General features: G+C 36.5%; 1 protein-coding gene across 1 annotated transcript in view; it reads left to right on the top strand.

The window, feature by feature from the left end:
- Positions 1 to 19099, top strand: part of LOC124775827 — a 77953-nt gene extending 58854 nt beyond the window's left edge. Inside the window, exons 9-11 of the mRNA XM_047250661.1 lie at positions 3336 to 3474; positions 3949 to 4060; positions 15138 to 19099. Of these exons, the coding sequence (XP_047106617.1) occupies positions 3336 to 3474; positions 3949 to 4060; positions 15138 to 18311 (3425 nt within the window). The 3' untranslated portion in view covers positions 18312 to 19099. The remainder of the gene's footprint in view (positions 1 to 3335; positions 3475 to 3948; positions 4061 to 15137) is intronic.
- The last annotated feature ends 336 nt before the right edge of the window (positions 19100 to 19435 follow it).

Here is a 19435-nt window from a genome sequence, read left to right as displayed (position 1 = left end):
TCCTTAATCTATCTTCTAAGGTAAGTCATAGGGTCAGTATTACCTCACATGTTCTAATATTTCTACAGAATCCAAACTGGTCTTCCCCAAGGTCGGCTTCTACCAGTTTTTTCATTTGTATGTAAAGAATTCGTGTTAGTATTTTGCAGCTGTGACTTATTAAACTGATAGTTCGATAATTTTCACATCTGTCAACACCTGCTTTCTTTGGGATAGGAATTATTGTATTCTTCTTGAAGTCTGAGGGTGTTTCCCCTGTCTCACACATCTTTCTCTCCAGATGGTAGAGTTTTGTCAGGGCTGGTTCTCTCAAGGCTGTCAGTTGTTCTAATGGAATGTTGTCTACTTCTGGGGCCTTGTTTCGACTTAGGTTTTTCAGTGCTCTGTCAAACTCTCCCATTTCATCTTCATCCTCTTCCATTTCCATAATATTGTCTTCACGTACATCACCCTTGTGTAGACCCCCTATATACTCCTTCCACTTTCCTGCTTTCCCTTCTTAGCTTAGGACTGGGTTTCCATCTGAGCTCTTGTTCTTCATACAAGTGGTTCTCTTTTCTCCAAAGGTCTCTTTAATTTTCCTGTAGGCAGTATCTATCTTACCCCTAGTGAGATATACCTCCACATCCTTACATTTGTCCTCTAGCCATTCCTGCTTAGCCATTTTGCACTTCCTGTCGATCTCATTTTTGAAATGTTTGTATTCCTTTTTGCCTGTTTCATTTATTGCATTTTTATATTTTCTCCTTTCATCAATTAAATTCAATATTTCTTCTGTTACCCAAGGATTTCTACTAGCCCTCGTCTTTTTACCTACTTGATCCTCTGCTGCCTTCACTATTTCATCCCTTAAAGCTACCCATTCTCCTTCTGCTCTTTTTCTTTCCCCCATTCCTGTCAATCATTCCCTTTTGCTCTCCCTGAAACTCTCTACAACCTCTGGTTCTGTCAGTTTATCCAGGTCCCATCTCCTTAAATTCCCACCTTTTTATAGTTTCTTCAGTTTTAATCTACAGTTCATAACCACTAGATTGTGGTCAGAGTCTACATCTGCACCTGGAAATGTCTTACAATTTATAACCTGTTTCCTAAATCTCTGTCTTACCATTATATAATCTATCTGAAACCTTCCAGTATCTCCAGGCCTCTTCCATGTATACAACCTTCTTTCATGATTCTTGAACCAAGTGTTAGCTATGATTAAGTTATGCTCTGTGCAAAATTCTACCAGGTGGCTTCCTCTTTCATTTCTTAGCCCCATTCCATATTCACCTACTATGTTTCCTTCTCTTCCTTTTTCTACTATCGAGTTCCAGTCTCCCACGACTATTGAATTTTCGTCTCCCTTCACTATCTGAATAATTTCTTTTATCTCATCATACATTTCATCAGTCTCTTCATCATCTGCAGAGCTAGTTGGCATGTAAACTTGTACTACTGTGGTAGGTGGGGGCTTTGTGTCTACCTTGGCCACCATTATGAATTCACTGTGTTGCTTGTAGTAGCTTACCCACACTCCTATTTTTTTATTCATTATTAAACCTACTCCAGCATTACCCCTATTTGATTTTGTATTTATAACCCTTTAATCTATCCATTTCCCTTTTTATATTTTCTAACCTACCATCCTGATTAAGGGATCTGACATTCCACAATCCAATCCGTAGAATGCCATTTTCCTTTCTGCTGATAACGATGTCCTCCTGAGTAGTCTCTGCCCGGAAGTCCGAATGGGGGACTATTTTATATCTGGAATATTTTACGCCAGGGGACGCCATCAACATTTAACCACACAGTAAAGCTGCATGCCCTCAGGAAAAATTATGGCTGTAGTTTCCCCTTGCTTTCCGCTTTTCGCAGTACCAGCACAGGAGGGCCTTTTTGGTTAGTGTTACAAGGTCAGATCAGTCAATCATACAGACTGTTGCCCCTGCAACTACTGAAAAGGCTGCTGCCCCTCTTCAGGAACCACATGTTTGTCTGGCCTGTCAACAGATAACCCTCCATTGTGGTTGTACCTACGATACGGCTATCTGTATTACTGAGGCATGCAAGCCTTCCCACCAACGGCAAGGTCCATGGTTCTGTTATAGTGTTAAAAACAATCTGTCATTCCACTATAACATCAAAATTGTTTTATTCTTTTATTCGTATAGTATTGTTATTGTTTACTCTCAACCTTAGCATATGAGGTGTGATCAGGAAGTAAGTGAAATTTTTTTTTCTTAAAGAATCATTACTTATCAGTATCAACTTTGTCCACTTCAAAGTAGTCCCCTGCAAATATAATCACTTGCATAAGCACTTTTTCCAATCTTGGAAGCTCTGGAACTCACTTTTTGATATGGTGTTCAGCTCCTTCAGTTATTATATTCTTACCTCACCAGTGGTCGCAAAACAATGTCTTTTCATGGTTCTCTTCAGCCTCAGGAATAGAAAGTAGTCACAGGGGACCATGTCCGATGAATATGGTGGCTGAGGCAACATAACAGTTTTGTTTTTTGTTGAAAAATCATGAAAAGGCATTGAGGTCTGAGAGCATTATTGTGATGAAATTTCCACAAGTGGTTTTACCACAATTCTAGTTGTTTTCTTCGGATTGCTTTCTGAAAACAGCGTATAACTTCCAGGTAGTATTCCTCATGGACCATATGACTATATGGCAGGAACTCATGATGCACTATCCCACTGTAATCGAAGAAAACAGTGAGAAGAACCTTCGCATGTGGTTGAACTTGTTGAATTTGTTTTTCGGTCTTGACTCTTCAGGCAGTTTTCGTTGGGATGATTGGGCCTTGCTTTCAGTGTTATACCCGTATACCCAAGTTTTGTCACCTGTCATACTCTACTTTAGAAGTACTGGAATGTTGTCAATTTCATCCAACAATTCCGAAGTGATGTCTACATGTCGTCGTTTTTGGTTGGAATTCAACAGTTTTGGAACAAACTTTGCTGATACATGTTTCATGACCAAAAAATCTGAAAAAATTCCTTAGCATGATCCTAAGATATGCTGACATCATCAGCAACCTCTCTGATAATTATTCAGTAATTTTCCAGAACCATTTCCTTTACTTCTTCCACATTATCATCAGTGATTGATGTGCTAGGATGCCCAGGGCAGTTGTCATCTTTAACATCTTCTCAACCCCCTTTGGAATGTTTATACTGCTCATAGACTCTTGTATAAATCCCAGGAAATTAAAGAGTCCCAGTTACTTTTTGATCACACCTCGTACGTCAATATCTATATTTTATGCAGTGTAAATTCTAGCATAATCTGTATTAATATACTTATAATCATACTTGATTAGTTCTTTCTTTTTTAATTTCAGATGATTCATTCAGATGTACCATATGTCCTTTCATAACAAATCTCGAGAACGCTTTAGAAGAACACCTTGAGAACCATGCTTCCCAAAGTGTGAATGATCTCAAATGTACAATGTGTTCATACTCTGTTGTTGACAAAAGGTATAATTTAAATTACATTGTGTTTTGAAATGGCAAAGTAATAATAAAAATTTCTTGATAACTGTTTATGTATTTAATGATGTACTGTTAAGAACTACGTATCACAGAAACTAACCCTTTCACTCATTTTTCTAAAAGAAGTAATTGTACCTGGAATTAAAAAAAACTGAAGTATTTTATTATTTCATGCTTTGAGTGGTCTAATAAAATATCATGTTTCAATGCGACCATGTGTGATAGCAACTCCAGGATTTCTTTAGGAATTCACAAAAATTGAGATTATCAGAGCTCTATAAGCTTGATGTTCAATTTCAAAATTAAAGTTGTTGGTAACTACTTGGAAATTACGTCTGCGTGTCAACATCCCAGTTTTGATATTTCTCTTCTTAAAAGGCTTTCCATTGTAATTTTTGATTTTCAAAAATTTAATTTAAAAAAAGGACCAGACTGAAACTATGATGATGATTTTTGCAGTGAGTTATCAGAACATATGAAGCTACATGGTGTTATGGATGCAGAGTCAGGTGATGACAATTATCATCTTGATATGTCTGTGGACAAAAACTCGGAGGAAGAAGAGAATGAGGTAAATACCCATTATTGAAACATGAGTCTGTTCTGGTACTGTGCACTGTTTTCTCTTCAATTCTGAGAGAGAGAGAGAGAGAGAGAGAGAGAGAGAGAGAGAGAGAGAGAGAGAGATGACAGTCAGTTATTGTAACTTCTGTAACTCTTAAATACATTTGTGTCCTGTATTGCCTTTAAAAACTTCCACATCATGTAAATACTATTGACGCATTAGGTGACTGCTGGTATTGTCATACTTTTAACGTTTTTCATTGTGATTACATTACATTGCCTACATGATAAACTAAAGGTTTTTTGAATCAGAGATTTACAACTTAAAAAGCAAACTGAAATTGTTTAAATGATTAATTTGCATAAGCAGTATCATTTCATAGCAATACTTATCTCAGTATTAAGCGAGCAGAGAACCGTGTTGCTACTTTCACGGGAGCAGTAAACACTGTGCTTTTGCTTTGTTGGAAAGACTCCACTTCTTTCATTCACCTTATCTAATATGTGCTTAATATCAGATGGTGTTAATTCGGGACACCACAGATAATTGCCAGAGTGCCTGACATTACAGTGCAACACTATGCCTGTAACCCTAGTTTTAAGTAAACTTATTCATTCCACATCATTTGATAAAAAAAGTTGTTCAAATGATCTATAGACCATGCAACTAACTAATTAAATAAGGTTCACTGTAGAATTCATCTTATGAACCTGTCACACTATGCACAGGACAGTCCGTGTAGAATGCTCGCAGCTGGAACTATTCTGCTGTCTTCCACATCCCCTTACTATGCCTCTATGGAACAAACAGTTTAATCTAACATAATTTAACAAAATTAATTCAAATGTGATGAGTTTTGTGTAGATCGTCACTGTTCTAAATAGGGGAGATAAATACATAAATACTTCAGTCTGTGGCAACCAACATGACAAGTACTATATGACTGGGTTTTGAGATGATACATTTGTGGGTGTGAAACCTCTAGAGCAGGCCTGGCCAAACAGAGCTGTCACCTTGTCAGACGCCTGGCACTTTTCTGATACTACTGCTTCCATGAAATTAGATTTGTGTTCTGCAAGAGGAATACTATGGCAGCTGTGCTTTGTCCAAAAAGTATAAAATGGAGAAGCCACGGTGTTCCGTGCTGAATGGGAATTGCTCTACTTTTCATATCATTTAAAGTCCTTGCAAAATGTGTAATATGCCATCACATTATTGTGAGCTGAATAACACTTACTGGAACATCATTACAACGCGAGCCACACAGATGATAAGAGGCACTTGTCTTGTGCCGAACAACAGTGTATGCTGGCTCAACTGAAGGTGGCCATTAGGGAAAAAACTAAGTTCAGGGTAAGTAGAGTGGTGACAAATTCTTTTATGGTCAGCATCACCAGTTATTTGAAATCATTAGGTGTCTTAATGCAAGGGGAGAATCATTTGGAAACAGGTATGATGGACGAGATTGATGCTGTCGAAATAAAAATGATGCTATGAAAAAATCAGCTTCAAGATCATGACGTGCAACATTTCCTGTAACTCAAGGCAGTCATTTATGGACCAGACATGACTGACTACATTTCAGTAACTGAAACATTTCATCACAAGTTCTGAAAAAGATTACAAGACTCTGCACAGCTGAAGACTTGTTTAGATTTATTTGTCAGGTCATTCTCAGTTTTTCCTGCTGATGTACCTCATTACTTCAAACTTGAGCTGATACACCTACAGTGTGGCATCCAGCTCAATGATGTGTTTTTCCAATACAGAAAGATACAAGACTTTTATGAAATGTTATTCCAAGAGCAATATCCTCAACTGCTGAAGTTGTTTCAATCTTTGGTTCAACAAATGTGAGTGACCGTTTTCTTTTGTGTTATGAAATTGACAAATTCCAGTCATTGTTCAGGTTTAACAGATTTTAATTTGCATAACACCATCTGTTTGCCTGTATCACAAGCCATATTTACAGATATATTGTGTATTCTAAAATTAAAATGTGTATAAATTTATAAACATCAAAACTTAATGTTAAATATTTATTTGTAAAGCTTTTTGTGTTCTGTTCACTGTATATAATGTAATTATTTAATCTACTAGTAAAATTATTGCTTTGGCAGAAAAACAAAAAGTTGAAAATAAACACATGTAAAAAATTCCTGCTTATAAAAGCATGCTGCAATATTTGCCTTTTGGAAGTGGTTGCTCTGTATTGGAAACACATTTTCCTGAGTTTGTTATGTGTGCAGCTTTCAGCATATAACTGTCTCATTCACTCACTGGCTCGGAATAGTGCAGTGCTGGGGGAAGCTGGAGTACCAAGCAGACTCGTCTGCACTCACGGAGCACAAGTCTGCTCCAGGAGCGCAAATCCTGATCAGGCATGCTCTAGAGTAACTGCCACAGAGTAACTGTCACATATCAGTTATATTAAACTCGGGTAGTGATGCAGGACTGCAGCTCTTTCTGGGTGTAAGATTGATTGTAAAGATTCTACTGTGGAAATTCCCAGTCGTTTCAATTCATGTGGGCTATGAGCAAGCACAGAGACAAACACAACAACCTAAAGATTCCAAGGGGGTCCTCACTGAGAACTCCACTCAAAACTGTGACTTCATATAAGGAATTACCATATCTATACAGAAAAGAAGGAAATGCTTCAGATAAAGGTTACTATACAGATTTCACATACCAGGTAGGGAAAGCATATGATGCAGTAAAAAGTCCAAGGCTTAATTTGATTGATCTTTGAGAAAAAGAAGAAGAAAGTGTAAAAGATCCCAGCCTCAGTGTGTAAATAAGGATGTGATCCTGGGGCAGCAGTTGCAAATACCATTTAAACAAGTGATGTACATTTGTCTTTTCCTACATCTGCAACACTGACCAGACTATTTTTATACTTTGGGTATTGCAAAACCACTGCCATCGTATATTTATGAACATAAAAATACACACATATAGTATATTAGGAAGATGAAAGCATCTGCAGTCAAATATGTACAGCAAAACATGTATCAGCCATCCAATCATCACATGTTTATAGGTCAACAAGTGAATAATGCTGTGGGGTCGCAAGTAGTCCAGTGAAGCTCATTGGAAAAAAAAAAAAAAATAAAATAAAATAAAATAAAATAAAAATAGCACCATTGCTTGTAGACACATTGGACAGTCCATGGTATCTGGGCCATATCCAGACACAATAGCTCCCAACCCAATCTGTCACGTCTCTGCATTGACCCATCTCACTGTGCTGATTACTTGCAACTGTCTGGCACTTACACACCAATTCACTGTCATGACTTACATCAGTGTCTGAGAGTCACCTGGCCATCTGGTACTAGTTACATGCATCTACTGTATTCCAAAAGCAGTGACAAATATTTCATCTGATGAGCTTATATCAGCATAGGTGAGTGCTGAGCATTAAATTGTGTTTATAATTGCTGAATATTCTTCCTCTGTTTATGTCACAAAATTAACATTATTCCTGGTATTGTATCTGTTGGCATTATTTGCCTCTGTTTCACTGTAAAGGTAGTCTGACCTGTGATACAATGAAGATGAATGAACTGGTAAGAAACTGAACTTGGACAATGTTAAGTATCATATATGAAAAATATTGCAAATGAAGCTATTGCAATAACATATACTACTTCTCATTCAAAATGGAAGGAAAGTAGAAAAAGTATAAGAAGACTATGGAAAGAAAGGTCTCTTAAAGAGAAAAGAACACCCTGAATGTAGTGAATTTCATGGGAGATCCACAGTCATTATGTAATCATGAGGAAAAAAGTTTGACTACTAAAACTTTGTCTATCTGAGAAGTAGATATTTTTTTTGTGTTTGCAATTCCATGTACAAATATTTTGTTGGAACATAATATTTTGTCTTCCTTATAACGTCTTTATCTGTCACTCTTCATTTATTAGTATATTGTTGAAATCTGATATTAGTTTCTGTTTATGGACATTTTAAGCATTTGAATGACATCTGTTAATGTATGTCATCCATTTTGTTGTGGGGAAAAAATGAAAGAATCATGTCTGTACATATTAACTACCTTGGGATTTACATGAAGTGATATTAATAAATCATAAAAATTCTACATCAAGAATGGCACACATAGTTTTAACTAAACTGCTTTGAAAATGAGTCCTTTCCTGAAAACTTATTTTTAGTAACAGACTGACCAATCTATTATTTTCTCACCAGTTGTGAAGTAGATGGAGGGTTGTACACACCTTCAGAAACACAGTATATGAGGTCATGCTGAAAAGTAATGCCTCCAAATTTTATTTGAAAGCTCTTAAAGCTTTTTTAAATAAAACATTATTAACGTTCTACATCTTTATTCTTCATGTCTACCTATTTATTTCTTAACATAGCACCCTAGTGATGAACACGTTTTCCTAATGAGTCACCAGTCTGTTGATATAATCTCTGTAAAATGTTTGATTTTGTTGATGGAACCATATTGCCACCTCTGCTTGTACCACTTCATCAGTATCAAAATTATGTCCCTGAAGATGCTCTTTTAAGTTTCTCAATTGATGCTCTCTTGTATTTGGTATCACAATGGTGAACCCAGGTTTTATCACCTAACACAATGTTGTTAAGGAATCCATCCCCCTCACACTCAAAATGCGAAAGAAATTGTTGACATATGTGCTTATCATCTCTGTTTTGTGTCAGTAGTGAGCATTTGAGGCGCCCAGCATACATACAGTTTTCTGTAACAGTTCTGTAGTGATGGTCTGTACATGCTCTAGCAACATGCCCCTATTACCTAAGAGCTGTGTGTGCATTATACAGTGATTTTGTCTGAGTCCATCAACTCAATTCCTATGAGTCTCGTCAGTTGCTGTACACAGTTGTCCACTCTGAGCTCTGTCACACCTGATGAGTTTAGCACGAGGCATTTCCTTCATTAAGAGCATTCAGAACCCAGCATTGCACATTACTGATGTCATTACAATCATCACTATACACAGCTTTTGTTCTTTGATGGATTTCAATTGGAGGCATGTTTTCTGTGGTGAGAAACTTGATTACAGTACACTGTTTGTTGACTGACATAGTTAAGTTTCACACTGCCAAGTTACACACTACATTGCAGTGTCCTCTGGTGGAAGAGGGCTGCAATATGCAAAGTCAGCCAAGTAATATGCATGACATGTAATACCTCAACCAACATTGAGAACAGAATAAAAAATTCAGAAGCATTACTTTTCAGCACACCCCCGCAGTAATAATTATATCTACAGTTTGATGTAAGTGTTCAAAGTTCCAGTATAAGAAACTAACTTGTGAGTTAAGAAATACAATTGACAGGCTTTGGTTCATTGACAGGATGCTGAGAGTGACAGTTCTAATGCAAAATGTTTATATGGCTCACCCTGAAATAAGGCTCTAGTGTATGGCAGATAACTGATATGTACATAGTATAACTGAATAAGTGATAATTTGGTCAGATTAAGTGCAGAACTATCAAAATTGACAGAGGCAAAGACAAAATGACAAATTACCTCATGAGAAGTAAATTACCAAATTTCTGGTACAGTTTTGACTGAATAATTTATGAGTGTTATGGGACACATTACATTTTACTCACATGGGGGCTGTTGAGATACATTTGTTGCAGTATATTATGAGGCATATAAACAACCATTCTTCCAATAATCTCCAGTACTTGCACAGCAAAAATTCCTCTGCACAGTCACTAAGGTCTAATGCAAAGAAAACTGGCAGTGAGATGAATGTGACATAAAAGGAAATTTGCTTTGAAAGCTGAAAATTCAATAGGTTGGTTGGTTGGTTTGGGGGAAGAGACCAAACAGCGAGGTCATCAGTCTCATCGAATTAGGGAAGGACGGGTAAGGAAGTCGGCCGTGCCCTTTAAGAGGAACCATCCCGGCATTTGCCTGGAGCGATTTAGGGAAATCACGGAAAACGTAAATCAGGATGGCCGGACGCGGGATTGAACCGTTGTCCTCCCGAATGCGGAAAATTCAATAGGCAGGTGATTAAGATACACTTCATGTTCAGATAAAATTGTATTTTCGAATATTTCTTTTTAAGTTGATTTAACTATTGTAGTAAAACAGTGAAATGTGCATTAAATATAATTGATAATGAGATGATAAAAAACGAAAACCATTTCAATTGATGAAACCATTCAGTTTTTAAATAAATTTGTGGACAATAGGGGGAAGTAAATACAGAATGGAGCTGATACAAAGAAAAAATTTCTGGGAATAGGGCTAATAACAAATAGTTCCAGAGAAAATATATGGTTGATGTTAAACAAAGGAAAAATGTACAAGTGTCAGATCATAATTAAGAAACATAAAAAGGCAGAAGAGAAACTATTATTGGAATTTTAAATCATCTGCTTCTCTATTTCTGCTTACCAATATAAGTTTACCAAATAGAAGTCTCTCTACATTTTCATCTTCATTCTTTTTGTTATTATCCATTCATTTTGTCACTGCTACAATTCAAGGTCTTATTCTGATGGAGGCAAGTTCGAATTCTCCTGTGGGCACACTGATTTAGTTTCCTGTGATTTCCATAAATCCCCTCTTTGGAATCAGTTTATCCAGTTGAGCTAACAGTCCATCTCTAATGGTTTCATTGTTGACAGAGTGTTAAACCCTAGCTTGCTTTCTTCTACTTCTTTTGCTAGCAGAATTTAGTTAAAACATTATTTAATACTTCCTGATGTGATTCTAGCCATGTTGTATCTCTTTGTGCTGCTTAACATACATTAATGAGTTAACTTCAGGCTTCAGTTTTTTTTTTCCTTTTTGTCTTCTTACTAATTGATGTGGCCCATCATGAAGTCCTCTCTTATGCCAACCTTTTCATCTCAGAGTTGCACTTGCACCATACAAGCTATTTGTTGGATGCATTCTAATTTCTGTTTTCTACAGTTTTTACTCTCTACAACTCACTCTTGTACTATGGAAGTTGTTTCCTCATGTCTTAACACATGCCTGTCATTCTGTCCATTCTTCTTGTCAATTTTTTTTTCTTATGTTCCTTCCTGCACCAATTCTGTGTGAAACTTCTTCATTTCTTACCTTATCAGTCAACTTAATTTTCAAGACTTTTCTACAGTACCTCATCTCCAACACTTCAGTTCTCTTCTTTTCCTGTTTACCCGTAGGCCTTAATTCACTACTGTGCAATGTTGTGCTTCAGATGTAAAGTCTCAAAAATTTATTCCTCAGATTAAGGCCAGGAATTCCCTCTTTCCCTGTGTTAACCTACTATTTATGTCATCTTTTCTTCATCTGTCATGAGCTATTTTGTTTCCAATGTAGCAGAAGTCCTTTACTTAATTTACCCAAGGTTATCACTAACCTTGTTTCTGCAACTCCTCAACCCTTTTGTCCTCCTTCGATCACTCTAAATCCAAATTCTGTACTTATTACACAGTTCATTCCATTCAATGCATCCTGTAATTCTTTTTCACTTTCACTGAGAATAGCAATGTCATCAGCAAATATTATCATTGATATTCTTTCACTGTGAATTTTAATCCCATTCTTTGATATTTCTTTTATTTCCATCATTGCTCCTTCAATATGTAAGTGAACAGTAGGAGCAAACAACTGCATCCATTTCTTACACCTTGTTTAATCCAAGCACTTCATTCTTGTTCTTCCATTCCTATTGTTACCTCTAGGTTCATGTCCATATGTTAGTATCTGTCTTTTCTTATAGCTTACTTCTATTTTTCTCAGAATTTTGAACATCTTGCTTGATTTTACGTTGTTGAATTCTTCTTCCAGGTGACAAATGCCAAGTATCTGTGTTGATTTTTTAAAAGTCTTGCTTCCATCATCAATAGGAATATCATAATTGCCTCTGTAATGCCCTTACCTTTTCAAAAGACAAACCGATCATCTAACAGACACTCTGCTTTCTTTTCCATTCCTCTATATGCAACTTGAGTGCATGAGCCGTTAAACTGATTGTGCAATAGTTCTTGCACTTATCTGCCCTTTGTATTTTCAGGATTGTGTGGATTATATTTTTCCAAAAGTCTGATGGTATATCTCCAGATGCATAGATTCTACACACCGACTTGAATGGTCACTTGGCTGCCACAAACCACAATGATTTCAGATTTTTCAAAGCTCTATTAAACAATGACTAAATCTGGATTCCTGTTTTCCATATAGATTCCCATTTCTTCCTCAGCTGCATCATCTGACAAACCCTGCCCCTTGTAGAGGTCTTCAATGTACTCTTTCTACCTATGTAAACTCTTCTTTTTATTTAAAAGTGAAATTCCCATTGCAATACAAATAATGACACCCTTGCTTTTAATTTTTAAAATTTATTAAAGGTGTGTAACAATTTTTCATTCTGACAGCGTATTAATTATGGAAATATTAGCAGTTCCAGTTCACTGTAATGTATTCACCTATTTTGACAATATCCTGACAAATGATCAGGGTAGTAGGTGCTGTATTCAAATGTTTTATGTTTTTTACGTTATTGTTTCTGACATGTTCCACACCCATGAGAATTATCACATTTTTGTGTCTATGGAACAAAAACTAAATCTGATCTAATCTTAATCTTTTCACCTAAGGTAGTTTGACCTTTCTATACACTGAATCAGCATTTCCAATAACATTTCATTTTTGATTTCTTTTTCTCCAGCTGTTTTGCCTTGGCTTCCCTGAACTTGATTTTATTTCATTCCTAAGAGACTTGTATTTCTGTATTTCTCAATTTCTCTGAACCTTTTGGTACTTCCTTCTTTTATCGTTCAGTTAAAGTATTTTGAAATTCTACAATTTTCCCAATATTCTGCACAATCTTCAAGTACTCCTATGATAATTAGATATTCTCGTCTGTCCTGTTAATTCTGTCTGAGACATTACAGTTTCACAAACTGTGACACATTCATGGGTTACAACCATGATCTAGGAAGTGTAGAATAAATTTATTTTATTTCTATCAGCGATTGCAAAACTTTTTGGTTCTTAGACTTCCAATTTTGGTCATGATCACCATCTTCAGATTGATTTTAAAACATGTCCTAATACAAGGGGGGATAGCCAAAAAAATAAAAAAAAATAATAGATTTACTTTTTAAAAGTTACTTATTTTCAAATTGTTTACAAAACAACCTTATTCTCTTCAAAATACTCTCTATTGCAACTAATATAGTTGTCCCACTGGTGCTCCCACTGTTCAAAACAGATTTGTAGTCATCTTTAGAAATGGCTGACAGCTCTTCCCTTGTTTTTTTCCTTGACCTTTTCAGTGTTGTCAAATCGATGTTGTTTCATTCTGCTTTTCGTGTGAGGAAATAATAAAAAGTTGCACAGAGCAAGGTCAGGCAAGTAAGGCATGTGGGACAGCAAAACCATGCCATTTTTAGCCAAAAACTGTCTAACAGAGATGGCTGTGTGTGCAGGTGCGTTGTTGTGGTGGAAGAACCAGGTCTGCCCAAATCTTTCGTTCAAATTTGCTCAGTGGAGCTCCAAGATAACCTTCTAATTTCTGACAGTTGATCAGTTGTTTGTCGTCAGCCTGTGAGCATAAGCTCTCGAATATTTTGAATATTTTTGTTGATTTGGCAGTTGATGGACATCTAGAATGAAGTTTATCATCAGTCGACATGTCACCACTTTTTAATCGAGCAAAGAACGTATATACTTGAGTTTTACACATAGCGTCATCTTGATAAGCTGTTTTCAACCTTAAAACAGTTCAGCAGCGTTTTTACCAAATAGAAAACAAAATATCACAGCTGCACATTGTTCACTTAAACTTGCCATCATAAAAAATGAAACAAGAACAAAGCAGTGCTAGCAAAAATGGTCACTGCAGATGAACAGAAAAAACCATGTCAACAACAAACGCAGCACTGAATTGGCAGCGAGTTGCACTATACATGCCTAGCGGCAGAAATACGTACTACACAAGCTCTGCCCACGCCAACATTATTTCCATTTTCTGTGGGTATCCCCTCCTATAATGAAGCCATAGTGGCATTGTCAAAAATACATACAAAATTAGCGTAGCTTTGTTGCACATGTTTAAAAGATGGTGTAAACTAGGTGACAGTGCTGGCAGAGCCATACAGTGCTACAGTTCAAAGTAAACTGTTTATTTTGAAAAGTAGCGCTGTCAACAGAATGGCTTTGCCACCACTGTGGCCTAGTTTAAACCATATTTTAAATATGTGTGACAAAGCTAATCTGGTTTTGTGTGTATTTCTTGACATTTCCACTATGGATTCGTTATTAGGACGTAAAACAGATGGGAAGATGGTCATCACTGACCAGAATTGGTAGTCTAAGGACTAGAAAGTTTTGTGTTCATTGATGGAAATGAAAGTAAGTTATGTTATTAACACTATGTGCTTTATGTACAGTGTGTACAAATAGAGAGTGATTTTGAGGTGGAAGACACAGTTTTGCACTTCAAATGTGACTTTTGAAGCTCAGTACTCTTACTAAGAGTTTACAGAAATAAAATTTAAATAGGTACATTTTATTAGGGACCATAGGAAAAGATGACACAGTTTTAAAAATGACAATAAACCGAAATAATTGGGTTGCTGATGCAGATATGGGAGACATCTGAGTCGATTCTAAGACAGCTTCAATATGTATCCATAATGATCTGTTGCATTCATATCATTTGTACAATTAATATTTGACCTTTTACTCAAATTGTGAATTTTTTTCCCTGAAATAATGGATTAATATTATATCCATTGTGGATTTAACTAATGTCAAATCTCATAGGAAGATGATTTCTTTATAGTAACATATTTTTTTATGTTGATGTTGTTCTGTGACTATGTTTTTCACGTTATTTCTTTGTATGTGATGTGCTTAGCTTTATGTAAATGTGAGGTTAATTTTTACATGGATTTTTTTTACACTTGTAGTTCTATTTTCAGTGGCTGTCATACTGTGTTAATTTGTATTAATAGTAGACATTAATTTTCAGTGGTAATATTTCCATGTGTATTTAATGTTCAAATTTTTTGACAGAATTGTCTAGACAGATGGAATATGGTACACTTTCTGTGCTCATTTTGTTTCAGAGTTCACCGCAACAGACTGGCACAGATGGAAGTATGTGCAAACGCTACAGATGTGCAAATTGTCCATATCTCAGTAACAGCAAGAGCCAGTTTCTTTACCACAAGCAGTTTCACAGGCCACGTGGAGCACCTTTCAAATGTGGTATCTGTTCATATAATGTTAGCAAACGCCACCTACTTCATCAGCATCTGCGTGTGCATGGCATTCTTATTCCACCCCAGAAAAGTCCCACCAAGTCTGGAAAAGAGAGCCAGGATGAAAGTGCTGATGAACAAGTTCAAACATCAGTGTCTGGGGACATTAAGAGGCCAACATCAATGGTAGACCACCGACTAACATCTCTAGATACTAGTGGTTTATCACAGGTGCCATTAGTTTGGGTTTCTAGAGAGAGTAAATTTTTTAAAATGTACAAATGCCGATACTGCCCACATGTAAATTTTCGTAAAGCTAATATCCTGGAACATGAGAAAATGCATACTGACAGAACCAAAGATGTTAACAGTCATAATGATAGTGGAGGGAAAGCTCAGTCAAGCAATAATCTAGTTCAGCACCATTGTCCAGAATGTAATTACATTTGTAATAATGCTGGAGTACTATCATCACATGCTAAAGTTCATCAAGGATTCTATGGTCAGATTCATGCCCTGGTAGATCCTTCTAGAACAGATGAAGCGCAGCTTGAAGAGCTCTCTGCAATGGTGAATATTGAGAGTGATTGTACAGGTACTAAGCAACCTATAAATAATATTAAAAATGAACAAACAGGAAGTTCTGATTCAAATAAAGACATCTCATTAGCTGCTGATGGCACAGAAACTTCTAAAAAAGATGAAAATCCAAAATGTGACCCTTCAGTTTTGGAGGATTCTGTGTCTATAAGTGACAGTACCAAGAGAAGTCTTTACTTTTGTCCTCGCTGTCCTGCAAGATTCTTGTGTGAAAAGGAATTGAAAATTCACCGTAGGTACCATATTTTCCATTTGTCACACGTATGTGAGTTTTGCTCCTACACTGCTAAGCAGCGACCCTACCTTCTTGCTCATATGAAAGTCCATACAGATGAATACCAGAAAAAAACAGACATGCTTCTTGAAATGTACGGATCGTGTCAGGAATATCCTCGGCCACAGATAGCTGTTGACAATTCTGAGGCTGCTAATGTCATGTGGGTAGTTATTGACAAGTCAGGAAAAAAGGACAGCAGAATGGATCCACGTGGAACTGACAAGCATTATACCTGCGATCGTTGTCCTGCGAAATTTCTTAAAAGTGATTCTTTACATTATCACATATCAATGCATGGAGGCCAAGGACAGTACAAGTGTAAATACTGTGACTACACTGCTAAAACATTTGGTCACTTAATTAAACATGAAAATGTTCACCAAGATAGAATATTTCCTCTAGACTCTTCTCTTCTATCCACAACAAACAAAGTATCACCTGAGAGTGTTTCTGACAGCAAAACTTGTCCACAGTCTGATGCATCTGAACAAAAGACCATTTCACAAAAGGTTTCACCAGAAAGAAGTGGCATATTACAATCTGTCTCAAAAGAGCGTCCACAGCTGCATGTAGATCCACAGTTTGGAATTCTTATGCATGGAAATCCCGACTTTATTTATCCCACTTACTTAAAAAATGGTAGACTGAAAGAAAAACGTTATAAATGTCACAAATGTCCTTCAGCATTTGAGAAACGTGAGCAATACAGGACACACCTTTCACTTCATGGTGCGAAGCAGAGATACAGATGTGAAAAATGTGATTACTCTGTAAAGTACTATGCCAACTACATACAGCATATGCGTAAACACAAGGATAATGATGACGCCCAAGCAGCACGGTTGATTGAAAAAAAAAAGTCTGATCATGAGTTACTTGATATAAAAGAAGAAATTACAGAAACAGAAGCAGAAGCAGAAACAGAACTGGCATCAGTACCAGAGTCAGAAGTGGAACTACAATCACAGCAGCAGAAAGAACCAGAGCCAGTGCCAGAGCCAGAGTCGGAGTCAGAGCAAGTACCAGCACAAGTACCAGTACCAGTACCAGAACCACCACAAGTACCAGAACCAGAATCAGAACTAGTAGCATTACCAGTACCAGTACCAGTAGCAGAACAAGAGTCAGAAACAGTACCAGAATCAGGACCAGTATCGATACCAGTACCAGAACCAGAATCAGGACCAGTAACGACACCAGTACCAGAACCAGAGCCAGTGACAGTAACAGAGCCTGAGGTGCAGTTTCAGCCAGAAGAGACTAGTAAACCAGCAGGAATTCGTGCCAGGAAGAGTATTGGATCTACTTCTAAACCTGGCCCAATTCAGATGACTGTAGCAGATCGGCAAATACTGTTATTGATGCAGATGAAACATGCGGAAAGTCTGAAAGCATCGCAAGAGACTTTCAAGGAGCAGTTGCAGAAAAGCTACTGGTGCCCCCATTGCCCCTATTCGACTCCTCAACATGATGACCTAGAAATCCATATTAGGAAGCACACATCAGCATCTGGTATACAGTCAAATTACCTATGTGATTACTGTGATTATTCTGTGCCATCTGCTCATTTTTTACATGAACATCATAAGTTGCACTTTGCTCAGAAGAGGTTTGCAACAGAATGTTTCATGAAGAGTAGATGTATACAGATATGGAGACAAGAAACTGGTGAAACAGACAGTGTAGAAACTGGTAAAGACCAGCCCTCTGAGGACTGTGAAAGATCAGGAAAACATCTAGCATTTAAAGATAGGGGAACTTCTGTGGATATTCAGGACAGATTTGAACCAATTTTACAAGAGGAAAGTGCTTGTGTAAACCTGGACATAAATGCAGAGAAGAAAGTCACAATTGATTTAGATACTGGTGACCCAATTGACATGGAAGCCGATTACCAGGAAAGTGGTGATACAAATGATAGTTCTGCAGACAAAGAGAAATTTTTAGAGGAACTCGACTTAGAAACCAAAGAAGCTGAAATGGAAGAAGCTGAAATGGAAGAAGCTGAAATGGATACTGAGATACCTCATGAGTTGAGGTGTGTGATTAAGCAGGAACTACCAGACAGTGAATATGCTGGGGATGATAGTTCGAGCATTATTGATGGTACAATAGAATCCACAGAGTACTTGAAAACTGTCGAAGATTTGTGTATTTCATGACATTAGTTTAAAAATAACAATAAGTCTAGACATTTGCAGAACGGGAAAAGACTGGCCAGATTTACAGATTTTACAAGTTAATTTGTGTATGTAATTAGCTGCTGTTTGCAGTGGTAACACCATTAATATGCCACTGAATAATGTAGTTTACAGAGAGTGAGTCTGTGAATTAGAAAAAGCCAAAGCAAAGATTTTAATATTTTCATAAGTGTATATATATATAGAGTTTTGTGCATAAGTTAAGTTAGTAAGACTTTTTTCCAGTTCGGAGGGATATACATCTCTCGTAAGTCCAAGGGACCATCTATTTGACCAACAAAGACTGTTTAGAAAGCACTGTAGCTTATTTTCCTTCATGTTATGAGCTGATTTTACAGAACAATTCAGCAGTTTTCGTAGTTACCTCCTTTTGCATTGTTATGTGATGTGCTATTCTGCTCATGATTGTGTGCGTCAGAAATAAGCATTAATTGGCAGTTTTTGTCTTCCCTCTAAGAAGTATGAAGGACTATGTTATCATAAATAAATGACTTTACAATTGTGAGACTATATGTATGAATGTAAATGCTGTTATTAAAAAAATACACACACAAAAATAATTTACACTCATCATAGAGTACAAAAAAACTGTAAACGTGTTAAACAGAATCCTTCTTTCTTTGAGGGAAAAGAGAATTATTCACATTCTGACTGCTCTTTTTCTTTGCCTCTCGTACTGTAATTTTCGTAATACATGTGCAAATATTTGTTGTTTAAGTTTATAAGCTTCGTGAAGTTATTTCAAATGTTTTCTAGACTGGATATCTAGTCATATCCAAATTAGAATAATAATTTATAATAAATTATATTTTATGAATAATTTTAATTTGTACATTATTTAAATAATCACCCAACTCCTGTATCTGCTCCTCATTTGATTTTATGTCATGAATCAGTTTAAAAATTAGCTCATCTGAATGTAGTTACCATAGTGGCATGAAATATTGTAATTGGAGTAAATTAAATAAAAAAAAACACTTTATTTCATTCATGATGTACAAGGTAGGTAGAGCATTAATATTTTTACTGTATTTTTCGTATGTGGTGCATGATTACCAACATTACAGCAAGTGGGTCCATCTCAA

This window comes from Schistocerca piceifrons, chromosome 2, assembly GCF_021461385.2.
Source record: "Schistocerca piceifrons isolate TAMUIC-IGC-003096 chromosome 2, iqSchPice1.1, whole genome shotgun sequence".
NCBI classification, from domain to species: Eukaryota; Metazoa; Arthropoda; class Insecta; order Orthoptera; family Acrididae; genus Schistocerca; species Schistocerca piceifrons.
This window is presented reverse-complemented; position numbering and strand designations above follow the sequence as displayed.